This window comes from Delphinapterus leucas, chromosome 8, assembly GCF_059928025.1.
Source record: "Delphinapterus leucas isolate spDelLeu-1000000601 "Yukka" chromosome 8, BTC_Dleu_Yukka2, whole genome shotgun sequence".
In the NCBI taxonomy this organism is placed as follows: Eukaryota; Metazoa; Chordata; class Mammalia; order Artiodactyla; family Monodontidae; genus Delphinapterus; species Delphinapterus leucas.
Genome location: NC_143136.1, coordinates 35,284,547 through 35,298,225, shown reverse-complemented (window position 1 = coordinate 35,298,225; position 13,679 = coordinate 35,284,547). Strand labels below are relative to the sequence as shown.

General features: G+C 39.9%; 1 protein-coding gene across 3 annotated transcripts in view; it reads left to right on the top strand.

Moving 5' to 3' along the window:
* Positions 1-13,679, top strand: part of SPATS2L (spermatogenesis associated serine rich 2 like) — a 165,291-nt gene that overhangs the window by 109,866 nt on the left and 41,746 nt on the right. For all 3 annotated transcript variants that reach the window (XM_022567357.3, XM_022567361.3, XM_022567356.3), the window contains exon 6: positions 2,616-2,862. In XM_022567357.3, the coding sequence (XP_022423065.2) occupies positions 2,616-2,862 (247 nt within the window). The remainder of the gene's footprint in view (positions 1-2,615; positions 2,863-13,679) is intronic.

Genomic DNA, 13,679 nt, shown 5'->3' with positions numbered 1-13,679 from the left:
CCCAACCGGAGAATTCAAAGGATTCTAGACATTAACTTGCCTGAACGTATCCTGTAGCACAAAGGAAAAAATTAAGGAGTGTTTTAAAGATACTTGAAATGCCCTAAATGTATTTTCACATGTTTTTCCAGCTGAGAGAATCTGTCCAGGGCTGCCCCGAGATACTTTTTTCCTGAGTTCTAATAAGCTAGATTTTTAATAAAGTAAGAAAAAAGGAAAGCGCCTTAAAGCCATAGTAAGTAAGGGACCTGTTTTCCCTTCTTTCGAACCCTGACAGACTGACTGCTCCTTGAGAACAGAGGGGAGATTTTACTCTGCCCCTCTCAAGTTATTTTGCTTTCTTGTCTAGTCACACAGTCTTGACTTACGGGCACACGTGCGGTATGCAGCACACACACTGGCCTCTGTCTCCAGAACGTGCCTTTCTGGTCTTGTGAGTGACCATGGAGCACTGGAGCCCTCACTAGCTCCAGTGAGGTGCAGCTTCCTTCTTTTTTTTTTTTTATTTAATTTTTTTTTGCGGTACGTGGACTTCTCACTGCTGTGGCCTCTCCCACCGCGGAGCACAGGCTCCGGATGCACAGGCTCAGCGGCCATGGCTCACGGGCCCAGCCGCTCCGCGGCATGTGGGATCTTCCCGGACCGGGGCACGAACCCGTGTCCCCTGCATCGGCAGGCGGACTCTCAACCACTGCGCCACCAGGGAAGCCCGCAGCTTCCTTCTTGTTCTTGGCCTGTAACCTGTTTCATGACTTTCACAAAAAGTCTGCTTCTCTTTTCAAAGTAACTTCCCCACCCATTCCCACTATTCCCAGAGAAGCCTTGTGTTTTGGGAATCCCAGGATATACCCTTCCCACTGAGGGAAGATCGCAGGCCTGTGGCACAGGTTTTAAACAAACACAAGAAAGCAGTATTGCTTTCATAAAATCCCGAGATTACTGAAATTACTAGAATGATCCGTTCCTCCTTTTTCTCCTCCTAGCTTCATGGAGAATAGGAAGAATTATGAAAAAAATTTTTAATCTTTGTATGCCACCGTCTTTGACAATCTCTGCTTATCTTTAATCATAGCTTCCCAGGCTTCTATGTGAGATGAAGACAATTTGCAGGTGATTGAAAGGCAGTATTTATACTTACCTGGAGGAATTTCAGATGTGTGGTTTGGGTGTGAAATTTCTCTGATGTGAAAAACAGAGCAGACGGCAGCTGCAGACCCAACTCGTTACTAAGCCTCCCTCTTAGAGGTTCAGTGGGAAAACTGTCTCCCCAGCCCAGGAGACGCAGGGCTTGTGTGGGAATAAGTGCCCCTGGGCCTTCCTTCACCCAGTCAGTGCCTTTCTCTCCCCTGGAGGAGCCCTTACTCAGGGGCATGACTGTGGTTTCAAAGGAAAAGAAGGAGAGTGGGGAGGAGAATCAAGAGAAAACTGTTTCTTTTTAATTAATTAATTAATTAATTTTTTTTTTTTTTGCGGTACACGGGCCTCTCACTGTTGTGGCCTCTCCCGTCGCGGAGCACAGGCTCCGGACGCGCAGGCTCAGCGGCCATGGCTCACGGGCCCAGCTGCTCCGCGGCATGTGGGATCTTCCCGGACCGGGGCACGGACCTGTGTCCCCTGCATTGGCAGGCGGACTGTCAACCACTGTGCCACCAGGGAAGCCCTTCTTTTTATCTTTTTTTCCAAATGTGTTGAAGAACAAAGCCGGGCTGATGTTCAGCTGGTGGGACACTGATGCAACAGGCGGGACAGGGTCTGCCCTGATGGGCCCCATGTCTGTTCTCATTGGCTGAGGCTTGCACCAAGGTCTAAAAGTTTTCAATTATCTAGAATGCAGGGTTGCGTTATTTTGAACTAAATGTAACTGAAGTCTTGTAATGCCGTTCAGGTAGCAGCCGAGAGATCCAGATACAGGTGCACAATGCGAATCCAGGTGGACCCACGTGGGTTCGGCGTTGCTTTGTAGCAGTTGTCCACTCCAGCTTAAGTATTCATGGGAATGATTCCCGGACAGTGACAGCAATCCAGGGATCTCCTGGTTGGTTGGTGCCTTTTCCTAGATCCAACCTGGACTTTGGGGATCTGACTCTACTTCCTCCTTTCGGAGGGACTTCCCTGCCTCTTTTGTACCAGGCCTCCCCCTGCCTCTCCTCCCCCCCAGAGGATCAGAACCTTAGTGTCCTCCTTGATCCCCCCCCGGCCCACCCCCCACCGCCGTCCATCATCTCTTTAAGAAATGAGACCTCTTCTCCAATAGCACAATAGCTGAATTCAGGTTCTTCCAGGGCAGTTATCACAAGACTACTGTATGGCCATTCAGATATGTAGCAACTCAATGTGCTCAAATAATGTGTCAACTATTGAAGCCATTTCCTGCTGCGTTTTTCCTTTTAAAGAAAACTTTTTGTTTACTATGCTTACGAGGTAAAAGTTTATACAGCTCATTGTAGGAAAGAAGATATTTACATTAACTTGGGTGGTTAATAAAGACATAGGTGTTTTCACCCATTCTATTAGAAGAGCCAGAAAACAAAAAAAGGGTAACATATCTTATTTTGGTCTCTGGGGTTCACCTTCTATTTCAAGGGTGTGAGCTTCTCATTTGTTTCTCATTCTAGAACAATAAGAGAAAAAGAAGCAAGTCCAAGCAGCATCAAGGCAACAAAGATGCTAAAGACAAGGCAGAGAGGCCCGAAGCAGGGCCTGTGCAGCCACCGCCGCCAGAGATACAGAATGGCCATGTCAACGGCTGTGAGAAGGACAGCTCATCCACTGATTCTGCCAGTGAAAAACCAGCCCTTGCCCCCCGTGAGAAAAAGATCTCAATACTCGAGGAACCTTCAAAGGCACTCCGTGGGGTCACAGGTCAGTTATCCTTAAGTAAAGTTGTTTAGGCAGACATCGAAGAAAAGGATGCCAAGGGACCCACTGGGACAGTCATTGCTACTGTTGATGTTGTTGGAAGGGAAAGATTGTTCTTTTATGGTGTCCACAGATTCAAGCGGTCTTCTCGCAGGATGGTGGAGGCGGGGAGGAAGGTGACAAGGCTAGAGAAGAAGTGTGCAATCTAGCCCTGCACTAAGTCAGAGGGTTTTTTAAACTAAAAAATATAGTTCTAGTCTGTATTGGGATCATCAGGAAAAAGGAAATTCCAGTTTAAAGAAATTTTCTTTGAAGACACTTTTGCTGGGATAAGGGAGGGATAATTGGTGACCAAAGGAAATGTTATTAAAGGGTAGGCCAAGTTATTTTAACTCCTGGTATTTTGTATTATGTGATAGAATATATATCCCAGGGTGTTAGAATCTGGAATGTTAATTACTTGTGCTATAGCTATACATTCATTACTCAACAAAAGGCTACTTAATCAACTGTATGACCTTGGGGGCATCATTTCATCTCCAGTGTCCCATTTCTTTTCTGCAACATAAGGCAGCTGTACAGGAATCTACTGGATCAGTGGTCTTCAATACTGTCTGACCCGATGCTCTATTTTTATATCAAATACTAAAATAAAATTCATAGATAATATACTCTACCTAGAAACAAAATGTCAATAATATAAAAACATAAGAAGTTCAAGAACAACTAAAATAGAAGGCCTAATAAAATGGCCAGATGTTCACACCCAATTATAATGAATCACTTTGCACTTAAAAGAAGGGAGACAGTACTCAACTGGGTAACGTGAACACTGTTTATTTATATGTGATATGTGAAGTAAGAACTGAATAAGTATATTTTTATGTAGACATGGGATCACTGTGAACGCAGCTGCTACGAATACAGACTGACAAGTGCTGATTGTCAACTCAAATAATGTGACTGCCCATGTGATTGGCCACGGGATTTTCCAAATGGTGAAAAACTCTTGGTAAAGTTCTGAACACCAAAGAGTACAATTTTCTCTTAATTTCCACAGTAGTTGAACCCTAGAAATCCAAGTAAACCTTGGAAGTCCATAGGAAAACTGTACAAAAAATACTTGGGTTTACATGTCATGTGTCTAGGAGGATGTGAGAAAGTTCAGGTTACAGGGCAGTTCTTCATTGTGTGGGATTCCTGTGATTGTGAGTCATTTAGCATCCTGCCCCCAACACCCACCCATACGCAATCATTTAGATAAATTTTAAAAGTGCCCTGTTTTTCAAAATGCCTCCTAAGATAAACCAGGGATGAATAAGACAGGGGCCCTACGTGAGAAGAGTTTAGTCTAGCAGAAAAGACAAGGGCAAACAGAAAATCACATAGTAACCAGTATTGAATCAGGGATACCATGAGGAAGCATTAAATAACACACTAGGAAGTTTTTAAATTGTTCACAAAGCTCTAATTTTCTTCCATACACACATTACCTAACAACACTATTAATAGTGCTATAATTCAGATAATCCTTACTACACAAGGATTTCTTAAAAACAAACAACGAAAATCACCTACTTCTATTTAGAATCTGGATTTTCCAGTAATCTTTTCATTCAGCTTTTCCTCTGCCTACAATTTTGAGAGTGTTTTGATTTATAGTCAGGGCAGGAGAAAGAAATTAAATAATCGAGTGGCACATTCCCAACTTTGCTTGTGATTTGCCTTCACACCAATTATTTCAAAAGCTAATTACTCAAGCTGCTGTTGTGATATCAATCATACACTAAAAGCGCAGCACATATAGTTGTTCATTTACTTATAATTTATACCTTCTTCCTAAAGCAATTTCAGTAACTCTATCAAGTATATGACATTAGAGCAAATGCAGTATTGAATCGCTTCACTTCACGGTGGATAGCTGCCTTGAAAGTTAAGTACCCATCCGACGAGTTCTCTGTACCAGGGGGCTTTTGTGAACCCTATCATGAAACTTTTGGCGAAGAATACTTTATTGCACAAAGAGCCATCCCAGTATCCCTTCGGTTTTATAAGCTTAGCATGAAGGCATTGAGGTATGTCAGTATTATTTGTTAGTAATTAATAATACAAATCTATCACTCATGTAAATTTTTCTGTTAAAGAATACAATGATGATAATGGAAGGTTATTAGATGTTTTTGCAAAAGGAAGGGAATCCTCCTGGTTGACCATTCATAAGCAGCTCACTTATTGTGATCATAAATTTTAAAATGAGTTTATAACTAGTTAAGTTTTCCTTCCCAAAGATAATGAAGGTTCATCGGGAAGTTGATACCAAAACTGTCAAATGACTCTGAAATGCTTATTCAGTCTATCAGAAGTCCTGAGGCCTCTGCTAGATATTTCACAGATGAGTGTTGGGTCTCGGGCATTCCGCACCCCATTTTGAGTAGACCTTTGGAACTGAAAAGGATGGGAACGATTCCTTACTCCCCTCACTTTATAGCTGAGGAAACCAAGGCCCTTGGGTCGAGAAACTGAGAAGACCCACACCCGGGGGTAACTCTCTTTGGTTAGCAAAAGCCTGACTCAAATCGATGCAATTTTATGCACATGTTAGAGAGTTATTGCTAAAACCGCAGGCTCCCTTACTCCTAAAAGGTGTATAATTGAAAAATTAGGAAAAAGTAATCATAACAAAGCTAGATAATGGTATTCTGTACTTGAGTGAGTTCGAAGTATGAGCGTAAAAGAAATCTCCAGTCTGCTAGTGGTGGAGCATTTATCAAGCTTTCCAATAATGAAACTGCCTCAGGAAAGCCTGTTCTGAATGCCCAGCTGGGCAGCAGGCTGTGAACATGTGGAATGCATGTTTTATCTTTTTATAACACCTTGACATTCAAGATCTCTCTTTTTAAAAGTTTTAAAAGGATCATTTTCTGGTAGGAGAAAAGTTAACTTTAAGATATATGCAGGTGGTTCCAGGGTGTTAGTGTGACTTCCCACATGAAACATAACCACCCAAAGCATCATCATTTCAGGCTGTAAATATAGTACTGTCGAGTGGGACAACACTGCATGTCAGCATATAGCTTTGAAGTTGGGGAGTTTGATTTAAACTTAGTACAAAATTACTTTTTTAAGCCTTGGAGTAGTTTTTTCTGTATTTCAGCATTTTTAATAACAGCTCAAATTAGATCTTTTACATAATCCAATCAAGATCATCTGCGTCCAAGTACAAACTCAGACAAGGAGTAGATCAAGATTTAGTTTTACCAAATGTAATGCCAAGGATCACTTTTATTTCTAAGGCTCCATCTAAATGACTAAAGCACATTATACCCTTAGGGTTCAGTTCTCTTAAATGTTGCTCCTGCACTACTTTTCTTAGGGCTCAGATTGCTGAAATGTATAGGCGCTTATCGCCGTTGGGGCCAGAACAGGAATTCAGATTCCTGTGTTGTCTTTCTCCCTCTGGACACAATTCCCATCCAATAGGAAAGGAGCAGGATTATGGGCCACCAACTGGCTCCATTGAGATAAACTTGGGGGCGGGGCTTTCCTTGTCTTCAGCTTCTCTTCCCAGCAGGCTTCCTTTATATCCTCTCATCTTGTCAAGCGTCCTGGGAAGCCAGCTCTTCTGTTACCTGTTACTTGTCTCGAACAGAAGGCCCCATGCAGTGTTCACTGACCTCCACAAACCAGACTTCGCAGCCTGCCCTGTATTGGAGGACAGGAGCAGCTCCATCATTTTACCTTTGCAGTGCAGATTCTGTGTTTGGCATGCCTCTGGCACAGAACTGCTTTCTCATTCTCTAGGTGAACTGAACCAAATGTGAGAGAAAGGGTCCTGTTATTTTAGAATGTTGGCCGCTTGTCCTTCATTTGTGCTTCTTATTAAAAAGCAACAACAACAACAGACTGTTTTACAATATTTTTATGGTGTGAGGTTCCCTATAGGATTTCCAGGCAGATTTTTTAATGCTGTTGTTGGCCCTAGCTACAAGATTATTTCCCCTGCTTTTCTAAACCCTATATTGGACCAGAGGATTAGAAAAGATCAACAAGAAGAAAGCAGCTTGCCGAGAACTTTAATAGAAAAGCCAAACGTGTATATTCCAGGATTTCAGCTGTGCCAGCTCTCAGATGGAAGCAACATAATATCGTAGCTAAGAACCAGGGCTTTAGCATTAAACATGTTTGGATTCAAATATTGGCCTTGTCTCTTACTAGGTGTGTGACCCAGGACAAGCTAACCGCTCTGTGTTTTTATCTTCACTTGCAAAATATTCTACTTTACAAGATTGTGGTGAGCAGTAAATGAGATACATAAAGTGATCAGCACAGCATCTGGCACAAAGTAAACCCTCAAATCATTTCTTTATCTATCCAGGAAATGTTTTAAGCATCTAACATGAGCCAGGAATTCTTCTAGAAGAAGTAAACAAAATTAAAAAGGTTTTGCCCTCTTGGAGAGATGCATAGTAAAGCAGAATACAGCTGAATGATTATAGATTATAGTAAATGTTGTGAAGCCAGCAAGTAGGAGAGAGACTGGGGCAGGAAGGGAAGTGTGGGTAGCAACTTCAGATAAGGCCATACGTGACATGAGTGAATGAAGAGGAGATATGGATGCTGAGACATTAAGGCTGAGGATGCCCCTGTTCACATTCTGTCACATCAGGCTATCTTGGTCTGAACAGCCAATGTTTTATTTAAACTTTAATTAAGGATTATTTTAGGTGAAGCCCTTGTAGAGTTATAACCATTGGTTTTTAATTAAAGATATAGTACTTTATTCGTATATATAGCTGACATTAAGTACTGTCATGTGAACAGGCGTTTTGAAGCTTATATTTTAGAGCCCATTTATCATTATTCTCACTCTATTATTTTGGCATCAGATCCTTGGTGTTAACTCTTGTCTGTAGTTGTGTGTTGTTCAGTCTCAACATCAGCTTCCAGCAGCACTGTGTCTGAACTGTTCAGGTAGTATTAGGGGTGGCCTTACGTTGTGTTTTCAGTGGCTTAGGCCTCTGCTTCCTTTCTGTGTGTGTGATAAAGCAGAAAGAGATGGAGACAGACATAGGATGTGTCGACATGAGGACACAGGATATTAAAACCCCTCGGGTGTTTTTCTGTTACCTGGGTACAGTGAAATCCAGAGCCCTCTCCCTTCTCTTTCTCATTTGAAAACTACTTTTGCTACATCCTTACAGCAAAACCACAAACCTACTCATCTCTGAATAGCTGATACCTTCGTAACTTCCCACTCAAACCTTGTTACGGCAGTTTTCAGTTAAAAATAGATTTAATTAAATGGAATGCACTCCTTGCGAAGAATAAAAGGCCTTCCCTTTTTTTTTCTTAATTTTGAACAAAGATCTAAATGGTTCTATCAAAATGCTATGAGAATTAAGCCTGTTTTTCAGAGAAATAAGTCTGCAAAACAAATCAAGTTAACATGCCTACCTTGTGTCATTGACAGCTTATTAATCCAGCGACTTTGTTATCTATTATCTTTTAATGTAAATAAACCTGTAAAAGTATTAATGACGTATGAGACCTTGTAAAGAGAATGTAAATTAAACTAAAAGATTGGTTTCCAATTAGAAAGTTTCCAGCTTTTATGCCCTCTGAGCTGATCAAGTCTTATAGAACGTGAATGAAATAATTAAGTCTATCTGTATTCGGTAAAGAAGTTACGAGAAGGCAGAACTGACTGACATTATGTCTTCTGAATAAACCTGTTTTGGTCTCTGTTCCAAAGTTATTGGTTCCTCTGAATTTCTGTTAATTAGCCTGCCATGTAGAGATAGAAGAATGATGAAAAATGCAAATTAAGGTGTACAATAATTGTAATGTGAAGAGTTTTCTTGGGGCTTCATCACTGGACCGTTATTCTGTAACATCTTAAAAGAGTTGTCTTTACTCACGGTCTCCATTCCTTTACCTCTCTCTCACTTATCAACCTATTCCTATGGCTTACAGCCCCATTAGTCCAAGGAAATTGCTCCCACCAAGTTTACCTCTAAGTCTTCTCTTACTGGCTGTTAATTGTTGAGTCTCATCAAGGCTGGGTTAGTTCCAAATCCTTTCTCATATAGAGCTATACTCTTTTTGTAGATCATTTCAGCCATACCCTAGCCTTAATTATGTACACTGGCTCACAAACTCATCATCCCAGTCGAGGCTACTCTCTGAACTCAGGCTCTTACTTGACATTTTCACTTTGATATTTCAAAGCACTTTAACAACATGCTCATAACAAACTCCTGATCTCCCTTCCCAGCCTTAGCTTTCTTTATTGTTCCTGATCTTAGTGTACCATCCATCCATCCTGCAAGCCAGAAATCCAGGCATCAGTCATGACATCTTCCTCATCACCAAGTTCTGTTGATTCTCCTTTTCAAATATTCCTGGAATCCATCCACTTCTCACTGTCTCTACCTCTACCTTCCCATCAAAACCATCCTTTCTTGCCTCTGCTGCTCTAAGTGTCCTCTCATTCATCTCCTGGCATTCACTCTGTTCCCCTCTAAATCATTCTCTATCCTGTAATCTTTTCAGATGACACATATTTGAACTCTTAAGGTAAAGACTAAAAGTCTTACCCTCGCCTGCAAGCCCAGCATATTCTGGCCCCTGTGTCCCGTTCCTGCCTCAATGCCACAGCATGTTCATTCTTGCTCTCTGCTTCAGCCGTACTGGTGTCCTCTTAGTCCCACGTACTGGCCGTGTATAACAGTCAGGAGACAGAAGCCACACCGGTTATTTGGATGGGAAGAATGTAATAGGAAGAACTGCTAACTAAAACTGTAGGAGGTGGCTAACTACTAAAAAGGGTAAGTAAGGAGTCTCAGGGGTGTAGACGTGTCAAGAGAGCAGTTACTATCTCCAGGAAGACTGGACAATAAAGGAACTAGGACTGGGAGAGTCCCCTAGTCTAAAACTGAGACTGACCTCATCAAACAAGGTGTGTGGCTACCCAGAGGAACATGCATGCCGCCTCGCGGTGGCAAGAAATCTTGGCATAGGGCCTGGCCCAAGCTGTTCTGTAGAAGAAGCCCACCATTGCCACAGGGTGTAGATAGACTGGAACTGCTCAAAGCCACTATCAGGGCTGGGGAGCCAGGGAACATGGCATGAGAGTGCAGCTGGAGCTCCTCTGCATGGCTGCTGGCTCCTGTGGTGAATAATAATAATAATGAAGGACCAGAACCTAGACGGGAAGTGTATTTCTGTCTTCATCGCCTTGTGCGACCCCTTTGTTGCCCTCTACTGACAAAGCTAACATTCTGCCATTTGGCAAAACAGAATTGTTTACAGGGTCCAGCTCCAATATCACAAAGTAGGGCAAAGAAGAGTGGATTTGGAGTTGAGAGACAATAACTTGATAACTGCCTCAAATACTGTCTCTGCCTGGAATGCCCTCTTCATCTGATTAGTTTTTCATGTAATTTCAGGTGAGCTTAGTTGTTACTTCCATGGAGAATTCATTCTTGATATCCCTAAGTCAAATACTCCAATTGAGGATTTCATATACTGTGTACTTTTCTTTCATAACACTTAACACAGCTGTAATTCTACATTTGTTTGTGTGGTGGTTTGATTTATGTCTTCCTATGAGACTGCAAGTTCTATAAAGATGGGAACCACAAGTGTCTTTTACCAGTGTCGTGTTTTTGGTGTCTAGAACAATAACTGCACATGATAGGAACTCAAACAAGCCTTTTTCATGGTTGTATTAAATTATTAGTGATAAAATATGTGGATAAGTGTAGGTTAATTAAAAAGTTTAAGTTGCTGTGCTGCTTTTTAAAGATAATTATGGATTTTGTATTTCTGGTTTTAAAAGGCATTTATATTAATTGGAGAGTTGAAAAATGCAGTAAGGTTTAAGGGGAAAAATATCCTACCTCTCAGAAAAAAACACTGTAAAATTTCATTTCAGAATGTTTTAAATGCACAGATATATAGGGGTTGTTTTTACAAATATTACATAGCGGGTGAACTTTTGTATTCTGCTTTTTACTTAATATGACATTATAAACATTACCTCATCATTGTATGTTCTTTAAAAACATGACCTTAATGGCTGCAATTTGCCATGTTTATTTTAATTGTTCCCAAAATGTTGTCCATGTGCATTGTTTCCATTTGTTTGCTCTTATAAGCAATGCTGTAGCAAACATTTCTTGTATATAAATCTTTAGGAACAATTATGATTATTTCCTTGGCATATTTTCTTAGAAGTGGAATTTTGGGCTCAAAGGGTATGGATATTTTTTAAGTGCTTAATATATTGCTGTCCAGAAAGATTGCACTAATCTCATTGTTTTTATTTGTAAAACTGATTAGTAGAAAGATGGAACATTTTTAAGACGTTTAATTTCCATTTACATTTTTTCTTTTGTGAGTGCTTAAGAACACTAAGATCAATGTTTAAAGAACTACCAATTACTTTATTATTGGTTATTATAAAACACTATTGAATTCACTTAAGTATTGATACTTTTAAGAGAATGGTAATGCTTTAAGTAACACAGATATTAACAATTTTAGGCATTATTTTATAACAACAAAATTATTTTTTGTTTATCAGTTTTTTCTAGATAGAGCTACTTTACAATACGAAGTTAATTGTCATCAAATGATGTGATTTACTGAAATTACATTTGTATAGGAGACTATGAAATCATCTAAACTCAATGGGTTAAAATAATTGTTTTCGAACTACTCTGTAGTTAAGACATCCTTTAAATTTAGATTTGAATTCTGCGTATACTTCCTTCAGTCTACTTTTAAGTACATGAGGCTTTCACTAAAAAGTAAAAGCTAAAGAGAAAAAGGAGTTTTCAGAAACTTTCAAAATCTGAACACATACATGGCTGTACATATATTATGAAAATCTTTGAATCTAAGTTCACGTATTTCTCCCAAAAGGAAGATTTGTTTTCTCTGGTGCTGTTAACAAAAAACAACCACCACAGTTCATGTTTTGCTCTGTAAAATAAATCAAGTCAAGGACAAGTCCAATATGTAAGTTGATAGTGAGATTTAGTAACTGGAAAATTGATAGTTCTCAGTATTGGCAAGAGTTAAGTGTGAGAACAATTGCATGCATTACAGCTGAATGTCAGTGGGTCCAAGTGACTGGAAAATAATTTGGCAAAGCATATCAAGAATTTTTTAAGAAAAAGAAAGGCATGAATTTATATCTTCTTCATCATAAGCCCCACTGAATTATAGTAAAGGATTTTTAAATATAGAAATCCACAATAATGAAGAAAAGGGAAAAGAGGGCCTCAATTTCTAGAGGAAGGAAAGTAGGTGGAAGAGGATTGACTGATGAAGCAGAGTATGGGAAACTGCAGCACAGAATTCAGAGGGAGAGAGCTTTGGGAGGGAGGAGGCTGACTGCCTGTCAGAAAATGGGGAAACTCTGCATTTGGAGTCAGCAGATAGGATGGGGGGCAAACTTAAGAAAAGAAGTATAAAACAGGGTAATTAAATAAAGGTATTTTAAGGAACAGTCTACTATCCCCTTACCTACTTCCATTCCAGCTTGTTTTATAAGATGCCTAACATTTGCCTTCAAGGCAAAAGGCAGGGTGGGGGGAGCAGAGAGTGATATGCTGGTATTTTAATGACTTATTAGAACAAAATACAAAACCCTTTAGAGGAAAATAACAAAATCCAATGTTTCTCAGTGTGTCATCCACAATACTCAGTATCCAGTTTAAAAAATTACTAGACATGGGAAGAAGAAAATGTAACCTATAGTGAAGGAAAATATTAGTCATTAGAAGCAGACCCATAGACAACCCAGATGTTGGAATCAGCAGGTAAGGATTATAAATATGTTTTAAAATTTTACCAAAAAAAGGTGAAGAGAGGAGAATTTTAGGAGAGATAAAAAGAATAAAATGGAAATCCTAGAACTAAAAAGTACAATAACTGAATTTTTTTTGAAAGTCATCAGATGCCTTTGGCAGCAGTTTGGACAATAAAGACTAAAGGATCAGTGAACTTGAAGACAGGTCAGAAGAAATCATCCAAACTGAAGAACAGGGACTTCCCTGGAGGTCCAGTGGTTAAGACTCCACGCTTCCACTGCATGGGGCATGGGTTCGATCCCTGGTCGGGGAACTAAGATTAATTAATTAATTAATTAAAAATAAAAATAAACAAACTGAAGAACAGAGAAAAAGATTAAAAGAAAAAATAGCAACAAAAAGCAGAGCCTCGGTGACTTAAGGGACAGTATCAAGCAGTCTCACAGGTATGCAATAGGAATCTCAGAAGAAAAAAAGAAGAGAATGGAGGGAGGGCGCTTATGAAGAAACAATGGCCACAGTTTTTACAAACTCAGCATAAAACAACCACCCACATATCCAAAAAGCTCAGCAAAATCCAAGCAGAGTAAATGATAGAAAATCACACCAAAGCATATCTTAGTCAAACTACTGAAAGTCAAAAGTGAAGACAAAAATCTTAAAAGCAGCCAGGGGAAAAAAAGACACATTGCAAACAGGAAACAACAAAAAGAATAAAGGTTGACTTCTCATTGGAAACAATTCCAGAAAACTCTAGAATGAAATCTGTAATGTAATGGGAATAACTGCCAATACGGAATTGTATATCTAGTGAAAATATCCTTCAGAAAGGACGGTAAAGCTAAGATAATTTCAGATAAGCAAAAGCTGAAAGAATTCATCACCAGCAGACTTGCACTACGAAACAAGCTGAAAGATATTCTTTAGGCTGAAAGTAAATGATACCAGATTGTAATTTGGATCTGCTGGAAGAAATGAAAAATACTGAAAATGGTAAAT